Genomic DNA, 27,041 nt, shown 5'->3' with positions numbered 1-27,041 from the left:
AGAAAAATTCTATGAAGAAAAAATATCTATCGGCAGGATAGTTTCTTAGTGCTTGTTCCTTCGAAGGGGGTGGTTACGTTGCTTGACTTTATATTATCCCCGTCTAGACTCAACAACTCCGAGTGTCACGAACGTGTCCAAGTACCATCTTACCTTTTTATATGCGATATAGAAAAAAAAAAAAAAGAGAAGAACGATACAGGTCAAAGTCGTCTATATCGGTGCATTTATTATGTTCCACCTACCTATTCAGGATCAAGGTATTATTTTAAGAATTATTTATCGATGTCGTCGGACTATACCCAGGCTTAAATTATCATTTAATCTTCTTTCTTTCTCTTCCTTTCGAAAAAGGGGATCTCTTTAAATATATTTAGGAAATCTGTTACTTAATTTTAATACCTTTCTCGATCTTTTATTTCTATCACGTGTACCATCGTACATCAAGGTTTCTACCAAGTGCATAAATTTTAACACGATTTTAATAGATTTTCGTATTATATCGAATAAAAGAAAAATTGTTATTGAAATTTTCTAATAAATTTTTTCATTGATTAATTATTAATAAATATCGATTAATTATTAATAATATTATTTTATTATATATATATAATAAAATAATATTATAATATAATCGTAGAAAATATTTGCTCAATTAAATGGGAAATACATTTTTCTGTTTTTGTAAAAGTTATCGTTTCATACGATTTGTTTTATGTTTCATTACAAAATAAAAATGATAAATAAATAATATAGGTAAGGGATAAAAACAAAAATAAATAGAAAATTAGGGAAATTGTACGCGTATTCTCGATTTTAGTTTTCTAAATTTGCTGATAATACGAAAAGGAACCATTGATGGATGGGAACAGATGCATTGGACGTGCCTTTAAGGGGACCTGGCCTGTTTTGAAAACGTGCCGATATTGTGCTAAAGACACCGATGAACTTTACAAGCTTTTCAGGATTTCCTAACAGAAAGTATCTGTCCTAGACACCCTCTCTCTCTCTCTCTTTTTTATTTTCCTTTTTCTTTTATTCTTACCGCGACAACGTTAAAAAGCAACGGCATCGGTTTCCTTGTTTTGTGAGATCTCGGAAAAGACACTTTAAAGACACTTCCATAAATCGACACGGAATCTCAGCTGTCCCATACCATTTATCTTCGCTAAAAACCACGCCGCTATTGGTTGTCTTAATGTTGATTTCCCATCGAAATAAGATATCCTCTTGACAATTTAACATTTAAACTCCTACAAATGATGAGAATAAATCAAAATTAATATACATATATTATATTATATTCATTATTATCGAATCTTTCAATACGTAATATTAAATAATAAAATTATGATTTATTTCACGGATTAACTCTACGTTTAAATATTAGCGACACCCTCGCCCCACCCCACCATATGATGGGGAATCACTAGGAGAGAAAACTTGATGTACGACACACGATGGAAATAAAAAATGAAGGGACTATAATATTAACTTAAACTCTTTCCTTTTGTCTTGGTTCTCTTCTCTCTTTCTTTTTATAATAAAGGGTGAACTTGTTTCTTTTTTTTCCTCGCAACATAATACACCGTAGTCGGCTATTAAACTCCCGTAGAGAAAGTTGAGAGTCTAAAATTGCTAACATAAATCAGTAAGCGTATTTTCCCACTACGGCAAGGTAAAACGTAACATTAAAGAAGTAGGGAAAATACGTTAAAATGACTTTTTACAAAAAGACAGAAAGAGGAAGAGAGAGAGAGAGAAAGAAAAGGTAAGAGTTTCCCCCCTCTTAGGGGAAAAGGGCTGGATTTTACGCTACTCGTAGATACTTGAAATTTTAGTTTAGTTAAGGCGGACCAGCCGGAAGCGACACTTCGAACGTGATAATTGTACGCCAGCTGTCGACTTCGTTTTCTTCTCTTCTTCTACTCGAGAATACCTTACCAAGCGAATCTATTACGAATAAACTTCTTTATTATACACGACATTAAAAAATAAAAAAGAGAAAAGAAAAAAAAAAGAACAAATCTTTTCGTTCATAAATATATAATAATAGTAATTAAATTTTTAATATTTCAGATAATATTATTACGTTTGATCATTTTGTCGGTTTTTTTATTACTCTTGTTAATGAAACATTTTTGTTATATTTCATTTTTTTCTTTTTCTGTAATAATTAATATTCGTTTAACTTTTAACTATTTTAAGAAAAAAGAAAATAAAAAAAAAACCTCGTGCATACATTTCAATCGTATTTATTTATTTATTTATGTATTTATACGAATAAAAAAAGAAAAGTATTAAAAGCTATTCAATTAATTTGAATTCGTTTAAAATTCGCCGATAAATAAATACAAGAGATGGGGAACATTTATATATATAACTAACGTTAAAGAACGTAATATTTAACGTTAAATCGTAACGGATCGGAGTATAATCGGTTTAAGAGAAATTTCAAAATGCATTTGGTAACTCGAGAATTGTTACGTGCAATAATTAATATATTCCACGGAGAAGGGAAATCCTCGCTTTACTCATGAATAACAAGAGAAACAAACACATGCATAGTTACAATTGTACAAGTTATATCCATGCATGTTATGTTCTTCTTATTGCTATAATAAAAGCAACGAGAGTTCAAACGTTATTAATTACTTTCGCGTATATTTCATTCTCTTTCTCTCTCTCTCTTTCTCTCTCTCTTTCTCTTTCTCTTTCTCTCTAGTTTGTATATAGCACGTGCGAAACTTATCCTTGCATTGTCATTAATAACGCGTAAAAGTGAACCCCTAGAATCAAAGTGTTCAAATTCGTCGAGTTCGATGGTCTCATTGCAGTTTAAGTCCGTTGATTAATTACCATCTTTCTTGATAAATGATCTTTCCTCGAGATCCTACCAACGCTCGCGTTCAACGGAATTAATAGTAAAACTACACCAAAAAGAAAGAAAGAAAGAAAACAAACAAAAAATAAAACGAGGATTAGGAGGAGGAAAAATAAAAGGAAAAAGAGAATGGGGAAGGGATCCGCGCGAGAGGAAAGAAAAAAGTCCAAGCTTTTTCTGTTTTTCCTTTTTTTGTTTTTTACAACGATATTTTTATTGCATCCAAGGTATTTACAATATTTTGAAAGAACGAAAAAAAAAAAAGTAATAAATGTGTACGTACATGAACCCGTGCATAGCTTTGCGTACAGGTTTGTTTCAATTCGCATTTATTAAAACCTTTGAAAATCATATTCAACTATATACATTAACAATTAAAATTATTTCGTAGGTCGTATTCGGTTTTTTTTTCTTTCTTTTTTGACAATTCTTATTCGCTTTTTCACAGACAAGTGTTCATCGTGTGTTGAAAAGTACGATGATAGAAATAAAAATGTATCCTCTGTTCGGGAGAGGTTTACAGTATTATTAATAAAATTCTATTTCCTTAAATATATTTATTTATTACAATTTTAGAAAAATATTTCGTCATTTTTTTTCTATCGTTGGCACAGCAAAAAAGTGAATATGATCTGCAAAAGGATTAATTTGGGGCGTAAAACCCTGCACCCGTGTTGTCTCGTATAGACAATTTTTTAACATCGGTTTCAGAGAGACAGATAAAAAAGAGAGAGAGAGGGAGAAATAAACATTCGTTGTTTTTTTCAGTCGAATAAACAAAAACATCGATTTAAATCGATGAAATATAAATGAAATAAATGGAATCGCATATCCGACGTGAAATTTCGTAAGAAGAAATATTGGACTAGTACAACGTTCGGGATAAACAACACTCTAAGAATAATAACGGTCATAAGTTATGTTAATTCAAAATGACGTTTGCTGTGCGAGTGATAGAAAATCGTGAAATATGATTTTAACGAGTCTGACGCACAATTTTACGATTAAATTTCGCGATCATTATTTTTTTTTCTTCATTCTTGCTAGTCATTTTTATCGGGAAATATCGTTTGCAGACAACGTCGGCCCATTATTCACGTTTGATGTGTTAATAAATAAAAAAATCATACTTTTAGTACCAAAAAATGTAAAATCACTTTATTAATAACGAAATATAATAAAAATCATATGGTTAAATTTTTTGTTTGTAAATGAGATACTTTATATAAAAAAAAAAATGTAATAATTAAATATTATTTTTTTCTTCTCTCTCTCTCTCTCTCTCTCTCAACTTTCGAAAAGAAAAATGTAATTTAATTATATAATCGCATCACTTATAATCAAATCAATTTTTGTCTAGGACTAGAAAATACAAGATTTCAACGTTCTCTCGAACACGCGACGATCTTGTTGCACCTTTCATAATTATCATTATTATTATTATTATTATATATAATTTTTTCTTACGCTAAATTACGTAGAAAATGTAGGTATAATTTTCAAAAAGAAAAGAAAAGAAAAGAAAAGAAATAACGAAAGAAAGATGAAGCTCATAATCTTGGAAAATACAGATCTAATTGTGTACACATTATAATCATAGAATGGAGTTTATCCAACGAGTAATCTCGTTCTACTCGCATCCCACGGAAGTTCGTTGAAAAATAAAACGCTAATCCTTACCCCCACATCCCTCCCTCCCTCCCCCATACCTTTCCCGAATTAGCTGCTTTCGTTAAAGTTCTTTTTCGGGTTCTATGTATTTACCTAACAATTCTTTTTTTTTTTTTATTTCTTTTATATTTTTTTTATTTCTTTTTATGTCCAGAGTCTCTCGGAAACGTATACGGGGATGATACGTATTTAAACTTTAATCGAGCCAATCTAGTCCTCGATAAATGTTCATTCGTAAATTCATTGGTATTTCAATTCGAACGTTAAACATTCAACTAATCGACGTTATATTTTTTTACGAATACTTCGGAACGCAGTTGCAGTTGATGTTGTTGTTGTTGCTGTTGCTGCGATTATTCCACACGTTGAGAGATAGCAATTTCTTTTTTTTTTTTCATTTTTATTTTTTATCGAAGCTCGATAAATCTCATCCCGTTTTTTTTAATACTGTCTTAACCTTAATGATGCGACGAGTAATGACTTTCCATAGGAGCTTGCGCTGGCCCATTTATACTTTGAACGATCATACTCAGACAATCCAAACTGCTTCCGTTACCTTGAACCGACGACGTTTCAACTTGCTCGAATCCTGAAACATCAAAAATATTACAAAATTCAGTATCAATTATTCCAATAATAAAATCGATGTTAATCGATCGACACGTTAATGAAAAAATAATCGAAATATGATTAGGTTAATTATTTATTCAAGTATACAACGATAACGTTCCATTAAATAAAGAAGAAACTTCTGTCTTATTGAGAAGTTCAAAGACAGTGCATTTTCACGCTCTAACGAGAAAGAAAGTTTTTCATATCGGAAAAAGCATCAGGAATTGTAAGCGTACGACGACTGTTTGAAGGGGGTAATCAATGAATAGGTAGAATGAGAGAGATAGAAAGAAAAAAGAAAGTAGAGAAGGTAGTAACGTCAACTCGTTGTATTGGAAAATTGTCGTTTCCGTCGCGACCACGTACACACACAGATACACACACATACAGATACACACACACACATATATTATTCGTGTATACTCGTACGTACATAAATACATAGCTTATAACCGTGTGTTAGGATTCGATATGACCTGGAACATCACATATAGGAGAATTCAATCAAATTGGCCGAATACACACGTTCGATTGCAAATTCGAGCGAATTTCCTATTGACCACTAATGAACAACGCGTGGCTTGATAGCTTATACGACTGTTGTTGTTATTGTTAGGTTCTACTATCAAAGATAATGAAGTAACTTATGTAACTCTTGATGTTTCATATTAACTAACGAACGTACGAACGAACGAACGAATCAACGATTATTACGAAACTCATTGTGTTTACGGTTCTTCGCGTTTATACTGCACGTTCGTTATATTAAAACGAATCGCACGATTAAAGTCCCTAGACAATGCGCGAAAAATGTTCAAACAAGTCGTTGGGAAATTTGCCAAAATTCGTACGTTTCTAAATCAAAGACGAACTAACGCGATCGAGTTGAAAATTCTTTTATCAATATTTTTATTCGAATAATCGATTATTGTAATAAATAGAGAAATTCTTGTATAGTATTATAAACTGTTCCGTTAAAAGAATAAGACGAAGAAGAAGAAGAAGATGAAGATGATGATGATGATGAAAATAAATAAAAATGAGAAATAATTCTCAACGGGAATACCATTTTCGTTCGTTGTTCGTTCGTTTTAACCAACGATGTAGGACAGAAAGAATTGGGTGAAACGAGGACGAGAGAAAAAGAGAGAAAACGTATCTATATAACGTGTATATATCCTCCCCCGTTCTCTTCCTCCCCTTTTCACCATTTCTCTCTAGTACGTACGTGATACTAAATACGTGTGTGTATATAAAGTCGTGCTATGGGTACGCAATAAAAAGCTAGAGCGAACGATAAAAATAAAAGTGTATCGTTTCTACGAAAGAAATGAGAGGAAAAAGGAAGATACGTAATACACACACACACACACACACACACACGGAATAAAAAAAGAAAGAAAGAGAGAGAGACAGTAGTAGGGTGGGAAAGGGGGGAAAACACTGGCCGTACAATGATGGGGTCCGGATTTAAAACAGAAAGTACCGTCGAAAACAAATCGTGCTTGTTCAGGCAGTATTACAGTGCCAAGAATAACGGCTTCAAAGCCCTTAAAGTCTCAGAACGTTGCCTATGCAAATTCGTTTCTCTTCGGTGCAAGGAACAAAGAAGGAATAGAAAAAGTCGAACTAACTCCGAATGAGAAGAAAGTCGCTAAGAGATGAAGAAATGGTTAAGGGGGTAAAGGGAAGGGTGGAGAGGAACCTTCTCGACGTTACTTTTTTTTTTTTCTTTTTCTTTGTATTTTATTTTCTCATGTTTTTTTTTTTCACGGACGCACAAACGCAAACCCATTCGTTTTTATCGGATCGACATTTTTATTTGAGATAATTTTTGTACACGTTGTTGTTTTTTTTTTTTAACGAATTATCCAAATTTTACGTGCGAGTGATTTTTGTACCGGATCACACCGTCCGAGTATTTGAAATTACAGGAATAACGTTTGTAATATAAAATAATTCAGTATTGTTATACAATCTCGATGAAATACGAAGTACGACGTTTTTATTTTTCTTTTTTCCTTTTTTTAATATTAATCAAATACAAAAATACGTAGAACTTTTTAATGATTTCTTATTCTACGCGAATCGATGGAAAGTTTTGAAATGTAACCTTTGTTAAAAACTAACGAATCCGTTCATCCTATTTACGAGCTTCGACAGTTGAAAAAGAATCTTTTTGTTTCTTTTTTTCCAACGATTTAATCTATATTATACGAGCCATGAATATATCTAAATTGAACCGAAACGACTCCGACGTTTTGCATTAATTTCAAGATTTGAAAAGCACCAATTTGATCTCTTTTTAAAATACTTCGTTTAGTTTTTTCTTTTTTCTTCTCTCGTAAAATGCTAAACAAAATTTATTCGCAATTCTTGGCACTTTTTCTCGTCTTCCTCCTCGATCTCTGCTACTCTTTTCTTCTTATTATATATATAAAAAAAAAAAACAAAAGAAAAGTAAAAGAAGAAAAATGATTTATTCGACACATTTATTCGAAGATCATTATCAAAAGATCTCTTCTCATAATATTCGATATCTTTGAAAGGATACTCGTTAGGAAGTGTTTAGACGAAAAGCTTTTCAGTGAACTAGACGTTTACGTCCATCATCATCCTCCTTACCTCTTATTGGCTTTGCCAGAGAAATTTCGAAGAGTTGGAACCACCCTGGTAGGTGGTGTCTAAAGGTGTTGAACGTCAACACGCGTCGTCGACCAAATGACACGCGTAAAAGTGTTTCCAGAGAGAAATAGGGAAAAAGGGAAAGGGAAAGAGAGTGAGAAGAAGAAGAGGAGGAGGAGGAGGGGAGGAGGAGGAGGGAAAGGAGGGAAGATCGACTCGTGCACTTACGATTAGTCGTAGCACGTTCGTAACGTTGAACGTTGATCGATCGTTCTGTCATAGAAGGATAAGGTAAAAGTGACTGACCCACTATTCCCATCCTCCATACCCTTCATCTTTGTCACGTTCACACATGACGAAGATATTATATAAATTCGCCAGGTGCCAACGTCAACGAATTAAGATACGTATTAACAAGTAATGTATTCATTAATGTTAGAATTTGTAAGCCACCACTAACACAGGGCTCCTTAAAAGTTTTTTTTATATCTCTCTTATATTTAGTGTGGACTGATATCTATATTTTGATATTTTCTTTTTCTTTTTTTTATTCTTTCTTATATATATAATAATAATAATTATTCTTTTTTTTAAGTTATTTTTTCTCTTTGAAATTATTTTTGAGGTTATTGAGGTTATATTCGTTTTAGTACGGCAAAGAAGTATAACTTCTTACGTGCGTACATAAGTACACACACCAGTTTTTTTTTTTTTCTTTATTATAATTATATGAATTTACGATCAATTCTCAGCGAGAATTATGAGTAATATAAGATGACGTGATACATTGACATGAACTGTAAGTATAGAAAACATTACAGTGATGAGCGTAAACATATGTAACTATTACTAATTAACGTAGTTAGATGTTAAGTTAATCTCATTGCAAGATCCGAAGGGGCTCCTTAAAAGTGCAACAAATTTGAAGAAAAAGGAAAATCACACAATTGATTTCTTGTTTTCTTATTATAAGATATAATATTGATTAATTAATTACGTGCATACGTGTTATTTTTCGTCTATTTCTTTTTTTTTCTTGATTTAATTAATTAACGAGATATTATTATTCTATTTTTAACTTTCAGAGGAAAGGGGGAGTAGTAGTATTAAACATACGTTTAAATGCTATTGGTACTTTTTTTTTTACTCGACTCGTCGTAATTTATACGAAATAATAAAAAAGAAATATAGAAAATTAATCGACACTATAAAGAAAAGTATTGTAAATTATTGGAAAGAAAAATTTGGATGGAAAATAAATGTTTCATTTGTCGAGGTATTGGGATTGGGGGTAGTGGGCGGTAGGGAAAGTAAACGATTTTTTAATTTCGTATTAATAATAATACGAGATAATTAAGTTGACGTTTTTGGCAACGGATACTAGCAACGAAACTCGGACGATACGACGAAGAGAAGAAGAAGAAGAAAATGAAGAAGATGAAGAAGAAGATGAAGAAGAAGAAGAAGAAGAGCTAAGGCTTTTATTTATAAATCTCCGAGCGATACATAGTTTCGCTTGTCATATTTCTCTCGATGACATATCACCAAGACCACGCACGACGGTTCCTTGCCAACTACTGTTATTATAATTCGAAAACGACCATGCCGAACAGTTTTTGACAGGGCCATTTGAAAATTATGTATTAACGGTCTACCGCAACCTGCCATATTCCGTATGTGATGCAATTAATTCGATAGAGAGTTTTAATAGGAGAAATGAATGAAGTGACGGATTCAATTCGAACGAAGTTACACGTATTACATTTATTAACTTCGATCTTCGATATCTTCATTATCATTCTCTCATTAAAATATGATCATAAATGATCAACGATAATTTCAACTTGATGCATCTATTTAATCGTAATATTGTTATCGATTTCAATCGTAAAAACTGAATTGCATTAATTGTAAGATTCGTTTAAAAAAAAACAAACAAAAATCTATGGTAATTTATCAAAATTAAGGATCGTTATTTCAACGATAGTCGTGTTTAAATTCAATCGTATTTCTATCACCTGTTTTTACCGTTTGGTAAATTTTAATTCGATGTGCATTTTAATTGATATCATTTGTTAAGTGTCGTTTTACGTTAAAATTCTCATAGCGTTTCTATGAAGGTAAATCACCACCCTAGTAGACTTTAATTTCGTAAGTGAAACTAATGGTTAAGGGGTCAGAAAAAGTAACCGTGTTAATTTGACACTCAACTCATTCTAATTAAACGTAGCTCGATCAAAGGAAAAATATATAAAAATTGAAAAAAGTGATAACATAAGTAGCTAAGTTAAACAAACAAAAAAAAGAACACATACAAAGGTGTGGGAAAATTTGATACGTAATATTTCGATTATTCGTTTTTACTTGTTCATAAAAATCAATCAATGGTGCTAGATGTCATTTTTTATTCTAAATGAAAATAATTTTGAATGTGAAGTTCGCTTAAGAAGCTAGTTCTTCGTATTTCGTATTCGTTCGCGAGTATTCGATTATATTTTGACATCGTTCACACGTATAAGCGTTTTTCTACACACACACACACTTCCATACGTACAATCACATGGTTAGAAACTATACACATGATTGTATAGGTGTTAGTGCCATCTACCTCGAGCCGAGTCGCCGAGGCACTTTAATCGGCTCGATAAATCGACGGATTAACTCGTAACACATCTCGTAATATTAGGTAAGCGTGGCAAAAATAACCGTTCGAGTTACCAAAGACGATGTAGTAATGTACTAGAAAAGATATATTTTCAAACGGAAACCATCCCTATTAATAGGGATGGGGGGATGTTCTTCGATGCTTCGAATTTGTCATTTATCGATACGTACGTTTCATCAAAAGTAACGTTAAATTGCATTGGATTCTAAACAATTTTCTGTTTTTGCGTATAGAAATATTTGTTCGAATTTAATAATTAGAAATTTAACGAATTAATGTTCTAAACAATTTTCTGATTTTGCATATATATATATATGAAATATTTGTTCGAATTTAATAATCAAAAATTTAACGAATTAATGTTCTAAACAATTTTCTGTTTTTGCATATATATATATATGAAATATTTGTTCGAATTTAATAATTAAAAATTTTACGAATTAATGTTAACACATACACGTGTATAAATTCGCAGATACTTGAAATTGAACGATAATTATTTTGAGATACTAGAAGATAAAACGATGTCAAGTCAAATGCATTGTATCGAAATAACGATTTTACAAATTTTTGTTCATTTCCATTTAAATTCGTATGTTTTTACGTGGTAACATTATGCGATGGCAGATATATACACTTGTACGAAATTTAAAAATAATTCTTTTGAGCTAGGAGATGAAGAAGAAGAAGAAGAAGAAGAAGAAGGGTTATAGATGTATATATATACGAATAGAAGACTCTTTGTTCGATAAGGGAGTGACAAATCGAAAAAGGAAAAGGAAAAGGAAGTCAACTTGGTTTCTCTCTCTCTCTCTCTCTTCGAAGATTGGAGTTTCGATTTATTTCTTTTCCCTTCAAACTCTGCCGAACGAGAATACGCGGAACGCAAAAGTAAATTAAGACGTCTTAATTGCATTTCCATCTTCAAAGACGATGGTTTCGTTCAGTCGATTTGTTTCAAAGTCTCTCGTAGATTTAAGACAGAACGTTCGTGTTACGTCTTTTAGTGCACGGGGGAAGACAACGATGCTTTGATTCCATCTCATTAGAGAGAAACGCGTATTCTGAACACTCTTTTAAAACTTGGGCCAACTTTCGTAAACGTTTGCTATATACAGATATTTCCTATATAACAAATTATTATTATTATTATTATTATTATTATTGTTATTATTATTATTATTATTGTTGTTGTTGTCTTACACGATTACAAAAAAGAAAAGATGTATTTTTAAATAAAAATCACGATAAATCGATTTTTGAATCACTTTAATTGCATTGCTCACGTTATCAAAAGATTCCCCCCCCCCTCGGTGTTGTATAAAGCTCTAATTTTAATTCATTTTTCGACACCCGATTTCGTTAATAATTTAAACAACACCCTCGGCCGACCGATTGATTATTTAAGCTCCGCGTGCATTAATATAATAGCCTTTCACAAAATTTAAACCCGCATATACAACGATCGAACTCGATTACTGAAATGTTTTCTTTATTTTTACATGCTATAATAATTATTCTATCTGATAAACAAATAGAGACGGTAGAAAGAAAATATCGGTCAACGAGATGTGGTAATACGTTAGCGAGAAAAATGAAAAACAACGTTGAACGAAGAATAATAATAATAATAATAATAATAATAATAATAAAGGAACGTGAGAGGGAGGGAGGGGGTATTCATCGTGCAGGCGTTCCATTTCTCACGAAACGGGGTTTCTTTTAAGAAAAAGCTTTTCTCGAGGTCCATCGTCGTGTGTGCGAAAGTACATTTCAAACGTTTAAGTTAAAAGTAAAGGCGATCGACGTTAGGAAAAACTTCTTTCCACTTTCGTGAAGAACGAACGAACCAACCAACCAACCAGTTTCACACCCTTTTTCTTATTATTTGTTCTCTTTTCTCGTTTCTCGTTTCTCGTTTTCTTTTTTTATTATTATTATTATTATTATTATAATTTTCACAGTAGTACTCATTCCGATTTTCTTCCTTTTTCGCTTGGCTTGGAAAGTAAATACTTTGTTATTTTTCTTTTTTAATTTTTTATTCACAAAAAAAGAAAAACAGAGAGAGAGAGAGAGAGAGAGAGGAAAGTTAAAACGAATTTTCTCGACTTGGAGGACCACGATTAAAAGTAAAATATTTTCCGGTGAGTATTAACAGATTTTCGTTGGTTCGTAATATGAATCTAGCGGGATGTGAGTTTTGATGTTAGCACGTTGGCATGACAATTTTCCGTGAGTGAGACGAGCTAACTTAAAATTCGCGTTCCGTTGCCGTTGCTTGCTGAGGACTCGCCGACGCGTAGGACTCCAACGACGATGTGTCATACTAATGTACCGTGGCAATATATGGCACTTTAGGGTGGCTCAAATTTTCTTATCCCACCCTGATCTTTCACTTTCCATCTCTCTCTCTCTCTTACTCTTAATAACATCTTTTTGCTCTTCATCTCTTTCCTCGTAAGTCCTCCGAACCTCGAAAATGAAACCAAAAAAAGAAAAAGTAAAAAAACAAAACGGAACTCGACAGTTCACGTTTCGTTCGTTGAGGAGGAGACGAACGAACCCTACCCCCCCCCGCACACACGTTCACGGCTCGTTCGACGTATCTCAACGTTCCAATTAAATCGAGGGGAAATCAAAAAAATGTTTTGTCCAGCGAGAAGAAATATTCGTCCACGAGGAACTTTCCCTTTGTTATTTTCTCGCGGATAATAACGGAATACGATTTTTGTCGTAGAGGGTTGGTTGTGTAGGAGGCGGGGAGGGGGGTGGGGCTGTTTTAGATGTTAGCGGGAAGAGAATGATCGTTGAAAGTTAAAACGTTTTTGAATAACATTTAGCAAATGGGACGTAACGGGTAAGCATTAATTAAAATAATCAGGTAGCAGGCGGTAGCAGTGATCCACGCTTCGGTAAATTCCTTGGCAGCCAACGACGACGGGTTTCGTCGAGATATCGTTTGCACGGTTTCAACCGAGTGCCCCACCCTCCCACCCACCCTAAATAATCCCTCTATCCTTTGCTCGCTTTATAGGCTTGCGAGTTTCTTCGAGTAGGACTAAACCCGAAGTGTAGTAAAGAAGAGGAGAAAGAGAGAGAGGGAAGGAGAGGGAGGGAGGAAGGAGGAGTGGGTTCACCTAAACCGCGCGTATATAAAATACACGCATGGTAAAGCGCAATCGTGAATTATAGCGTGTCTGGTATAACGAGAGAATTGCTTTCGATGCCCTTTTCCTAGCTTGTCTCCAACCTCCAACTCCTCCACCCTTCCACACCCTCCATTTCATTTGTTTTCTTCTCTTTCTTAAAACACGAATCCAGTAGACCATCCGGAGCGATGGTAGCAACTGCGAAACGGCTCAAAGAAACTCACGCTTCTACGACCGTTTCCTCCGACTCTTCTTACTCTTGCATTTAACATTCGAACTAACGCGGTACGACGAGGATCACGCTCAAATGGTATTTGTAAAGTTAAAAGAAAATTCATACGTATTCTAATCCGACCAATCTAGGTTTCTTCTTCATGAATGCATCTCGTATTATCTTTCCGCGATGAACTTTGATTTATCTTTTTGTTTTATTCGTTTGTTTGTTTGTTTGTTTGTTTGGAATAAAATGAAAGTTAGCGTTGGGTTAGTTTGTATCAACCAGAGAACAAACAAAGAAAAATGAAACAAAAGGAAGAAGGGATGATCGATGGATTCTCTTACTCTCTGTCCTTTATCTCTTTTTTTTTTTTTATTATTCTCTTGGTTTTCCTCTCCTCTCCTTCTACCCCTTTTCTTTTTTACTGTCCGAAGGAAAAACACCGATAGCAGGAGGAAGCAAATGGCATAGAAGTTTGTAAGTTCACGACACTTGTCTCTTTGACTACGTTGAATTATGTTTCACGCTTGCCAATAGTCAGGTATTCATTAACGCTAATTAATTCCGAGTTATTTTAATAGCACGTAGATGCCATCGTCGTGAACACTCCCTATTCGTTTTTATCTCTCTCTCTCTCTCTCTCTCTCTCTTTTACTCTGTCGCGAATACGCGCCATTTTCTATCTCTTATGTCTCTTTCTCGTACACGGTATATATATATATATATATATATATGAAACCAACCTGCTTTTAATAAACGCCGACTCGATTGTTATCGAGCTCGTTTTGTAAACGAGAAGACGGCGAGACGCATTATGCTAATGCGAGAGTCGCTTCTCTGAGAAAGAGAGAGAGAGAGAGAAAAACCGAAGATCTCATCCTATAATTTATCACCGGGATTTACTCTTCGCGGATTCTCTCCTTCTATCTGTCTCTCTCTCTCTCTCTCTCTCTCTCTCTCTCTCTCTGTGTGTCTCTCTCTTTCTCTCAGTTTCAGTTTCTTTCGTCTTCCCGTCGACATTCGCAAATCTTCTCATCTTAGTCCTCTTAGTACACCCAAATTCTCTTTCTCTATATGCTAGGTATGTAGATCCTAGTAAGCAATTAAACTTTGACAATTTATTCGAGAATGTTGGTAGACCTTTGCCAGGACCACCCCGACGACATACGGAAAATAATAAAAACCGAAAAAAAAAAAAGAAAAAAGAAAATTAGAAGGAAACCGGAAAGATTTAGGAAATAAATCTCCGATTCTTTTTCAAAAAAAAAAAAAAAACGTTCCGAAAGTTTGTTCCATTTCCTATTTTTTCTCCCTTCTAGTTTTCTTTTTTTTCCTTTCTTCACTTTCGCGAGTCGTGGTAAAAAAAGGAAAAAAGTATACTTGCACTTCCGATAATATCAAAACAAAAAAAACAAAGTTTTGTTATTCGACGTGAAACTCGGAAATATTGAAGAGAAATCGAAAAAATAAATGTTAGGAAATTTGTAAACACATTGTATGAACAATAAAAACCAGAATAGAAACAACTTTCAGTTAGGGTATCATCTCCCGTTCAGACAATTTTACGTTTCGTTGCGCTAACTTGTTTCCTCATTCTTTCGTGAATACAACAGTACGATCTCAACTTCCTTTTCACCCTTTCCCCACCCTTCTTCTGTACTTCTTCTTCTTCTTCTTCTTCTTCTTCTTCTTTTCCCTTTTCGTCATCGAAGCATAAATTTTGGGATCCTTTTTCGCTTCGTTATCCTACGTCGTTTACTTTTACGAGATTCCATCCTATTTTTCACAACCCTTACTAGAATAACGCTATTCCACCAAGAGTTAAGATACACGCATACACATACATACATACATATATATATACACATATTACACATGTACTCGTTCCTTTTTAAAATTATGTCTTTGTATATCGATCGATCGATATGATAAAAGGTCCAATCGCTTTATCCGCGAAATCGAGCGTGAACAATAATCGCGATAAGATTCTAGAAGAAAAGTATCCACGTTAATATTATATTTGACCGAATTCAAACGTTCGATCATTCCTCCCCCCCCACCTCCCTCTCCCCCCACCTCCCTCTCTCTCACCCCTTCTTCCCCCACCGATCGTATAAGGAAGAGGAAGCAAGAACCATTTCGGGATCTGGCAGAAGGAAAAAAAAAACCTTTCAACCTGTGTGACCAATAAAATTATTCAAAACTCGTGAAAGCCTAAGGGTATCATCGAAGTGGCTCGTATTTCTTTTTATTTTCCCCCTACTTTCTTTCTTTCTTTCTTTCTTCATCATCGTAGAGCTACATTCTACATGAGAGAGTATTTTTTTCTTTTTTTTTAAACGATCGAAAAAAGCTAATAAAGCAGAATCTTATGTTAGATAACTTTTTTTTACGCGATAAGAGAGGAAAAAAAGGAATCATCGGCACGTGATTCCCATAAAAAAAGAAGAAAAGAAAAAGAGAAGAAGAGACAATCCGACAACCACCACCACCACCACCACCACCACCACCTTTACCCCATCGTTATCAAATTACTGTCACAACGTCTTACATTCGAATCACATATCTCAATCATTTTCTCAAGTGCATAAAATTCTACGTTTGACGTTAAAAATCATAAAAAACATTGTTTCTCAAAAAAAAAATAAAAAAAGAGAAAGAGAACAATGATACACGTGCCATTATTATCTCGCGTCGAACATCGTTGCATAATAAAACGCGTTAAAAATTGGATAGATCCATTCGTTGTTTGTTATCCGAATAGTAAAAAGGAGAGATAGAAAAAATATACACGTGCTATTATTATTGCAGCACCTCTCACACTTTGTAGTTACCTTCTCGAGAGGATCGAGAGCATAAGCTCGCGCGCGCGGGCGCGGGCGCACGTAAGCTCGCGTAGTATCAAGTGGCAATGCAAACATTGCAGAAATATTCGCGCGGAGTTGGATTTGGCTCGGATCCACGAGTTATATTATCGGTGCGGTGGAGAAAGAGAAACGGAACACGCTATTGCTTTCCTCCTCCTAACCCTTTCCCCCCTCTCTTAACATACACACACACGTATACACATTCTATCACTACGATGGCCTACTACACTCTACAATCTAGATGACTTACCCTCAAAGTGACACGGGTTCTCTCTTCCCCCCCTTTTCTTTCTTTTTTTCTTATTCTCTGTGGGAGACGAGACGAGACGAGACGAGACGAGTAGGTTTACGCACACGCATGAACGGCAATGTATACGCAGCAACGACGCAAATGAAGCTTGTTTTGGAACAGATCCATAATACTTGTACTCGTACATACGTTACGTCGAGTTCTCTTGGCAACGCGTCACTCATGCACGTCTCCCAAACACTCGAAACACGAAACTTCGATAATACCTACGCAGTATCTATGAATGCTGTCTGTTTCTTTCTCTCTTTGCAATGTATACGTGCGTGCGTATGTTCGTTAGGCGTGTGTGTTAAAGGCACGAAAGACCTTCTTCGAATTTTTGCTTCATCTTCCGGACGTGAGAACGTCAATATGCTGGTAATTAAGTTCTCGTTAGCACCCTACACCCGACGAGACACGCGATATCCTAATACACACACACACATATGCACATATAAATGTATATATATATACGTTCACGTACATCATGACTGATATAATACTACACCGAAAAGTGTAATAAGATTGATGCTATTCAATCATATTCCTTTTCGTATTTATTTTTCAACATTTCTGGCTGGTTGAAATCTTTCAAATGAATAATACCTTGTCAATCTTAATGAGGGGTGGGGGTGGGGGTGAGTTCGTTAACATTCAGATTTCAATTGATTTTCTCTTTTTATTTATTTATCTTACCATTAATATTTTCAATATTTTATTATTAATCATATCGTTGATAAGAGGGAGGGACGGGGGAGAGGGATATGCTTTTATTAAACAAATATTCTATATAAATTCGTTGGAGTCTTATATGGGTCATACGAGGCCTTCGCATGGACGACGTATATGGGTCACGTGTAATGAAAAATTTTAAGTAGACTAGTAAAAAATTATTATCTATACGTGTGTGGTAATAATTAATTAATTAATTAATCATAGACTCACACATACACAAATACACAATCCTGTATGAATGCTATATACATTCATAGAAATATGTTATTATATATTAACGTGTCACACAAACACTGTTTTATATTTTCTTTCTCTCAGTTTTGTGTTCTCTTTTTATATTAGATTGATATTCTAATCTCCTCCGACTAACGTAATATCTAATACATTCATTTAACGTATATCTAATTCGTATTCGTGTAATATCGAAGTGATATATTAAATCGATATTCAAACGTTCTCTCACATAGGACGAATCCAACATCTGCATCTATGTGGTATGGGGAATTTCTAGTCATATATGTATATATGCAACTATGCTAATATTAATTGAATGTCCGTAAACGTGGACGGTATGAGAGATTTCTAAGTGCAAAGGAATACGTTTGATATAATGATAGAGGGTTAACATTTTTTTCTCCAGATAAATATTTCAATATATATATGTATATGTAATATATATCTTATATGTGCCCCATAATTATGAAAATTCATATATATCTCTTGTTTCGAGATATTTAAAGGATTACATTTGAATATTAAATGAATTTTATATAACATTGAAATAACAAACACTATCCAATGGTTAATATAACTATAAATATAAAAGTAACTATATGTAATATAACTATATATATATATATAAATAACTATAATATAACTATAAACTATTATTTTCTTTTTAAATTTTAACTTAGAGATCACTTTCCTAATTATGGGGCACATATGCTCGTTAATATAAATGATAATTGTCTCGTATTATTTTAAATATATTTATTATCAAATTAATTCGAGTGTTGATCACGTTTTTGCCAGGTATAAAATACCATACGTAATAATATATATTTAAATCCGTTAATAAAACCATTTGCGCTTGGAGAGATCGTAAATGATATTCCGTTAACGTTTCAAACATCCTCCAATGGATTTCTTTCTATACCGAAAATTGGAAAGAACAGAAAAGACACGTTCAAACTCTGAGAGGGGGGTAAGAGGAGGAGGAGGAGGAGGAAAAAGTCGAAGGAGAAACGTGATCTCGCGACTTTTCTCACCGTGTGATTCTCTTCGCGTTCCGATCGGATCCAACCCCAACCCTCCTCCCCACCCTCCGGCTCACGGTATTGAAAAGTAAGAGAGAAAGAAAGATGGCGAGAAGAAAATGGGGTGTCTGTAACATAAATTAACAATCCTATTTCCCACGATCGATTTCTACGGGGGGAGGGTGAATAGGGGAGGGGGTAATAGAATTTTTTTTTTCTAATTACTTTTCTATTTGTTTTTTCTCCTTGACAAATAGAGAGAGAAAGAGAGAGAGAATAAAAAGAAAATAGGTAATGGAGGGGGGGGGGAAAAGGGAAAAAAAAAGGAATTAAATGAACATAACCCGTAAGAGATTTTGCGTACTCGCGTTCGCGAATACCCATACGTTCGTCTATTTTCAGAATGTAGGCCAATTAATTCCGCCACATTTTCGGCACGGCGGAAAAACGAAGACTTAGCAAATGTCACACGGAAATAGAAGCGCGGATAAATGTCCAAGAAGAGTACCGTGCGCGAGTTAACCGTACTGGCGCTCTCTCTCTCTCTCTCTCTTTCTCTCTTTCTTTCTCTCTCTCTCTCTGTCTCTTTATATCATTTACGTTCTTACACTCGTTTCGCAGTTCCTGTTCATTCGCGGGAGGGTTGGCACATCAGTGCATATCATTTAATAGGGAACATATGTTCGTCCGTTGATATTCTCTTGTATGTTCCAGCACCCTACACCTTGGTCCCACTCTACAACGTGCGGTTCAACGTGATTCAATTAAAACTGCAACACAATTGAATTATCCACTCATTTCTTCTCCTTCTCCCTGCTCATTATTTTTCTTACATTTTTTATTAAATATTTTGATTTATTTTCTATCACGAATCTCCACCCCCTTCTTCTTCTCCTCCTCCCCGCTCGTTATCTTTCTTACATTTTTTTTTACTTTTTTTTTCTAATTATTTTGTATTTATTTTCCATCACGAATAATCAGTTGATATATAACAACGAAGACAATATTCGCGTGCAGGGAAAACCATGTGGATTAATACTCGATGATATGTGTGCATATATATGTATAGCAAACTTTGTTATCTAAGGGATGTAGGATTATAAAGGGCGGTTTGAGTAACGACAATCATCAAGCCCTAAGCTTCGTGCGATGATGTTCCAAGTGAAACTAATAATCCGCAATACACCGGAACGTGTATCACTTTGTTTTCGGAACAATCGTAATTCTAGCTGACGATGTCGAACAGAGACCCCCCGCGTTACGGGCTGACTCGGTGCAACGTGGATGCAGCATGGATGCAACCACGTATTCATAACGATGGGCAGTGGCAGCACGTGGTAGTAGTAGTAGTAGTAGTAGTAGTAGTAAACGTAGCATGAGGAACCGTTCAACCACGTCGACGTTTATACCCAGCATAGGCGTAATACGTGAGATAATATTAACGTTGTTTCTAATCGATTATAAGGAAGTATTATCGAATCTCGAATATGTTCGGAATAAAACAAAATGATAATGACAATACGAATCTATCAAAAATACATTTACATATTTCCAATAATATACTATTTCAATTGAAGTAACGATTATTTCCCTTTTCTATCTCAAAGATTATGTTAATTATGTTAACTTTTATTTTTAAATAAATTTATGAAGAAAAAATGAGATGATACGTCACTGATACGTCAATACAATAACGTAGTAGTACGATAACAGTTAATAATATACATACCTAAGTAAGTATACGTATGTCATAGAAGATAGGCACTGATACAAGTCGATGAGAAGAGAATCCTTGCTCATAGTTGTTCAGTATGCGAGAGAGAATAGTTAAGCTTTCCGATAATCGTACCAGGGACAATTGTCGTCACTCGACACGAGGAGAAGAGGAGAAGAAGAGAAGTGAATCCGAGATACAGAAGGAAATCGACTCCGTTGCAAAACGATACGGATCGCTAAACTCTCTCTCTCTCTCTCTCTCTCTCTCTTTCTTTCTATTTCTCTGTGAATACAAGAAAGAGAGAGAAGAGGAGTCATCCAAAGAGAATAGGAGAGGTAGGGTAAGAATAGGATAAAAGAAGGGAACGATTAAAAGCAATCTCCTTTCCTCCCTCTCTCCCACCCTCTGTCTCACTCCCACGCGACAGGGACGTACCAAGCAGTCGAAATTGGCCGAGTAGTCAAGCGGAAAATCGGGCCGCGCCCCCTCGGCGTGGCTTTTGCCGCCTGAATAATTTATTCCGAAACGCCCGAACTCTCTGCCTTTGGCGACGTAGACGACGACAGCGACGTCTTTAAACTTCCTCCGCCTTTAAAATTTTCTATCTTTCTCTTTAAACGTTCACTCACTCGCTCGCTCACTCACTCGTTCACTTGTCTCTTCTTAGAGAAAGAGACAGAGAGAAGAGATTCGAAAGGGATGACGTTAAATCAAGAAATGAAAAGGGAGAGAAGTTTGGTCGATGTTGTTTCGTAGACGCCAAAGATATTCCACAGGAAAAAGAAATAATAGTAATAGAAGAAGAAGAAGAAGAAGATGAAGAAGAAGAATGGGGGGCATCGAAATAAAGAGTGAATCGATACAAAAGCGTAACTAAACTTTGCTACATTGCAAAAAAAAGCTTTCCAACCAAACAGCTCGATTTTTCTTCCAACTGTTATCGAAGATCGTTTCCGACTGTTAGGAATTCACTGAATTTCCTTCAATTCCCTTTCCCACGTTACCTATATATATAATATATATACACATACATAGAAGCATTTACTGTTCCTTTATCGACAACGATTTCTTTCCAAACCAAAGTGGTGCTTTCTTTTTCTACGCGACTCGGATAAACCAAGTGTGAATTGGAAAATAACGCATCCAATATTGCGAAAATATATTCAGATTAACATTTTCCTTTTAGATTCTGTAAAATATTCTTATTCTTTTCTGTCAGATAGAATTTTTTTCTTGTTGTTGTTCATTCATTCCGTTTACACGAACACGTCCTCCTCCTTTTCCTACATTCGTGAGAGCTTAACGCGTATAACAAGGAATGTTACATCGCAGAAGCTCATGGGTGGCTATCTATAGAAACTGAGAGTGTAACCGTATAGAATCTTGATGTCACTCAAGGGTGACAAAACTCATTAATACTGATCTGCTTAATGCTCCGCCTCGTGTTCAGCATTAATCTGCTTAAAAATACCTGTTAGACTACTCACACCTACCATTTTAGCTCGTACGCGTTTTTCGTATTACTTTGCGATTTGGCAAAACTTTAATTTTTTTCTTTTTTCTTATTTTTGTTGTTGTTGTTGTCGTCGAAATAACTTCGAAATATTTTATTCAAACGAATGATTTCGTTTAAGTTCATACGTACGATCGCGTCTAGACGAAAAAAATATAATTTTATTTTCATATATATATGTATGTATGTATGTCATAGTTATATGGTTTATAAAGAAATTCTTCGAATACAAAAACCGCATCGTTTCTTGTCATATATTATGTTAGTCCTGTTATGTTCGATATGCAAACGCTTTTTTATATCTCTTTCAAGCTTATACCGACAATACGTATTCACGTGTATATACGCGTGAATGTGTGTGCATTTATATACGTTTATATGTGTGTGTAATATGTTGTATATATTTCTGTAGCAGAAGTCTCACAAATTCTGCCTTATGCGAAGCAGATGTTCATAATCTTTTTTTACAGTAAGACCCGAGCATGATCATTATAAGCTTCTTTTATTTGATACAAAATATCATATCTCGTAGACTTGGAGGTTTTGCCAAGTGAATTTTATTAAGTACTCTCGATGTCGGAGTTTTACGAAAAAAATATGTTTTCCCTTTTTTTTTTTCTTTCTTTCTTTCATCTCGTCAACAAAAAAATATTAAAAAATTGGAATACTTCGAATATAAAGTTTGACAAGCGGATAAGTAATTACTTTCGTTATCGGAAAAGGATTTGAGAAAAAGAGAGCTTTTAGTACGCAATGGCTTCTTTTTTTAAAAAAAATATTACTTTTTTACAAAATGATTAAAATTAATTGAAATTTCAATGACAAGAATAAGCTTTGGTCAACGGGAAACTCATTAACCACGGTGGTTTGTTTTTTGCGTGAGAACAAGAACAAGAACAGGAACAGTTTGATCGAACGTGATATAAAAGATTCATACGGATGAGTATCTCAATATTTGCAAAAGAAAAACTAACGATTCTAAACAGGTATCATCAATATTCGTGAAAATATTTCTAAATGACGCGTTATTAACGCGAATGAGTTTAACGATCAAAAAAAACTAGCGTATCCTTTAATTTTCTTTTTTAAATTTACAAAATAATTGAATAATAAGATTTGCGTACGAATATATCGCGTAAACATATTTTTCTTCGATTTATTTCTATAAATAATAATGTAATTAATCGTGCGATAATAAATCTCGATGATATCGAATTGAATGAGATACGCGTTTGAGATGTCAAACTGAATGGCGATATAAAAATAATAAATATCAATCTAAACTATATATCGATGATTTCCACATAGTAGTACTCGTGTCATTCGAGAATAGAAGAAACATTAGTCTTATTAGAAATTCCATGTCTTGTCACATTTAAGAGTTCGAGACAGTGGAATACTACTTACCGTTAATTGGTTGAAACCTTGCCAAGGGATCCGAGAATTGTCGAAGTCTGTCCGTCACGTATTGCGGTGACTCCCCGTTCTAAAAATCAACAAAAAACAGAACAAAAACAAAATCGTCGTTTAACGTTCGATTCTTGTATTATTTCTGCATACAAGCGTGTATATATATATATATATATATATATATATATATATATATATATATGTTTTATTCTTCTTATTATTACCAATGAGAGAATCAGAGTAAAAGAGAGAAAGAGAGAAAACCGGTGGAGATTAAACGGACCGGATCGAAAATACTTTCATCGATGTAACTCGTTGAGAGAGAAAGAGAGAAAGAGAGAGAAATTGGTGGGAACAGGGGGAAGAGGAGTGAGGAGGGAGGAGGAGTAGCAGATTATACGAAATCTCCCTCAGTAATTTCGGTGTAGTAGCGGTGTCACCGAACATAGATTTAAATTAAATCGAGTAGCTATATTTCAGCATGCAATTACGTTGTTCGCCAAGTGCTAACCAAAAAGCACGTGGACAAAAAGTCAAAACTACGTTGGTTCTCGTAGTAGTAGAGAAACGGGAGTTATATTATCTCCGGTTCCTGATGCAATCTTTTAACGAATCGAGTATAAATTTGGTAAGTAAAAATTATATTCCGATCGGTGATACCACGAACTCGGAAACCTACCGGCAGGAAAGGGTGGGGTTGGAAAGAGGGAAAGGAAAGGCGGTGGAATATTTAAAACTTTTTCAATTAATTCAACGTTTTCGTTACACGCTATGTTGCTCTTTATTTCGCGATTTATTTCACCCCGTTCGTCAAATAATTTAACCACATTTCCGATGATACGATTAACCGGAGAACGATTATAATGTACATATATTAATTTAAAAAAATAACCAAACTTGCATTAACAACGAAACGATTGACCAGTTTCGTCTGTCGTTTATCGATAACCCTTCCTCCCACCCCAACCCCTACTACTCGTCCCCCCTTTTCTAAGAGGAACATTTTTTTTCCTATTCTTTTCATAGTATCTCGTTTTGTTCTAAGAAAACTTTGCGTCTCTAAATAATTTACGATCGGATAGTAAAATTATTTTCACTCGGACAGTCTCGTAACCATTCGTTAGATGACAATGACGATGACGATGACGATGATGACGATTCTACGAAAAATCATCTATTCCTTTACTCGAAGATGAGAGGAGCTGGGGTGTAAGGAAGAAGAAGAATGTTGTTGAATTTTGTTGGAAAGTAAAAAACAACGAAAAAAATCTATTAGGTGAGCCGACATAAATGTCGTCAAACGGATCCTCGTCAAACATTACGATCGACGAGCGACGTTTAAATATATTTTCGTCTTTTCTCTCTCTCTCTCTCTCACTCTCTCTCTTTCTCTCTCTCTCTCTTTCTCTCTCTCTCTTGACCACGATGTGGGGATATTAAAGACGGCGGATCGATATATACGTTTTCCTTCGTCGCTTTCATAATTCTGTCTCTCTCTCTCTCTCTCTTTGTTTCTCTCTTTTGAAAAGTACACCCCCGACGTTGGGGTTAAAAATACCTTCATATAATTTACGAGACGTTAGCATTGAACGAGAGTCGTATCGTGCCGTCGTTAGAATAGTGTCATCGTTTTTGTTACAACGAATCATGCTTCTCTTTTTTTTTTTACTTACCACTGATGATGATGATGATGATGATCGTTACGAAATAATAAGCGATAATGGTATCGCAATATTTCACATAAATTCAAATAATTATTATTATATTAATTTTGAATATTAGTATTGTAACTTATTCTATTAAACGTTTTACTCAAATTTATTTCATTCGCGCATTGAGATCAAATCTTTGATATAATAAATTAATATCGTTTTATTTGTCAATTTATTTTATAAATATACATTTTGTAATTGATCAAATAAATATAATCTACATTTTTAATGTTATCAGTCGGTTATTTCGATTTTAATACGAACGAGATTGCATCTCTTAAACGCACCGTAAATTTATCTCGAACAATTTTCCAGCCAAACAAGTTTATCACGAAAAAGTGGAAAATTAAACGTTAGTGTTTATTGTCGATACTTTCTTTTTCTTTTTTTTTTTTTATCAACAGTTTTACAAGACGCTCAATTAACTCTAATATCAATTTATCGATTAAAGTATTTACTCGTATGATTTTGTAATGATTTGTTAAATAATTCATTTCATAGAAAATTATTTGTAAACAGTAAGTTTTTATTGTTTTGTTTTGCGTAAAAGAAGAAAAAAGAAAAAGAAAAAGAAAAAAGAAAAAGAAAAAGAAAAATGTCGCACGTTTCAGCGTTAATTTTTCCGATTTACATCCGGAAGCAGGTTATCGTTCTCGAATTGATATCACGCTCGAAGAGAATAGTCGAAGCTCCGATGTTTGACGAAGTTCGAACCCTCGAAACTCTTGGCTGAAATTGGGTCATTGCGTGCACATCGAATTTAATCGAGTTGCATAGATGCGTACCCATCGTAATCGAGTCGCCTTCAGATGTGTATATACATATTCACAATGTATTAACATTGTATGTTTATACCGATCAATATTATACAAAGCGAGTTAATCACTTCGAACAAAATGCAAATTCGCGAGACGTCGTTTACTTGCCATTTCTACGATTATTCAATAGAAAGAATCAAAATTGTTAAATCGTAATAATACTTCGCTAACGAACGTTATGTTTAACGTTAACTTATCATTTTTTATTATATTAAAAAAAATATATATATTATTATATTAAATAAAATATTATATTATTCATTATTAAATATTATATTATTATATTAAATAAAAATATATAAGTAAAATTGAATATATTAAATTTTGTGTGTATGTGTGTGTGTGTGTGCATTAAACGTCAAGATATTTTAGTAAGAATTTAAGGGATTCACTCAATGAAAAAATAAAGATTAAAAAATATGACATTTGTCGAGTATAACTAATGAATATTTACGCAAACGCGTAATATATAATACTCTTCTGGGCGAGTTACTTCTCGAAAACATCGTAAACACCGAATTATACGTCGTCACGTCTCGGTGACTCGTTACGAACAACTATGACGATGAGGAGAAAACTAGGTGGTGATGGTGGTGGTGGTAATGTTGGTGAGTAAGTTTTCGATAGTCGAGATGGTAAACGTAAAATCGATCTACTCTTGTCGTGGACTTTGAAAGGAATGGACGAGGGAAACTTCGGAAAAGCTTAGAGAAAGCTCCGACTAAAGTTATTCGAGTTTTGTGTCATGGTGTAATATTTCTTCAGTTATTGTCATCTGGTATACGTTACAAACCATATATATATATATATTTTACAAGCGTACGCATTCGTGCATTTCGTAGTATTGAATACCGAGACGATCAAGGACGTAAATTGTAATAGAATAAATGAATTTATT

The 27,041-nt window shown here is 34.2% G+C and overlaps 1 protein-coding gene across 1 annotated transcript in view; it reads right to left on the bottom strand.

The window, feature by feature from the left end:
* Positions 1–4,658: 4,658 nt before the first annotated feature.
* LOC122523115 (transcription factor SUM-1) overlaps positions 4,659–27,041 on the bottom strand; it is a 33,194-nt gene continuing 10,811 nt past the window's right edge. The window contains exons 4-5 of the mRNA XM_043644714.1: positions 23,611–23,689; positions 4,659–5,144 (exon numbers count right to left, since the gene is read on the bottom strand). Of these exons, the coding sequence (XP_043500649.1) occupies positions 5,014–5,144; positions 23,611–23,689 (210 nt within the window). The 3' untranslated portion in view covers positions 4,659–5,013. The remainder of the gene's footprint in view (positions 5,145–23,610; positions 23,690–27,041) is intronic.

The sequence above is a fragment of the Polistes fuscatus genome, unplaced genomic scaffold (genome assembly GCF_010416935.1).
Source record: "Polistes fuscatus isolate 324 unplaced genomic scaffold, CU_Pfus_HIC Scaffold6, whole genome shotgun sequence".
Classification (NCBI taxonomy): domain Eukaryota; kingdom Metazoa; phylum Arthropoda; class Insecta; order Hymenoptera; family Vespidae; genus Polistes; species Polistes fuscatus.
The sequence above is the reverse complement of the archived record's forward strand: the minus strand, read 5'-3'. Positions and strand labels throughout refer to the sequence as shown.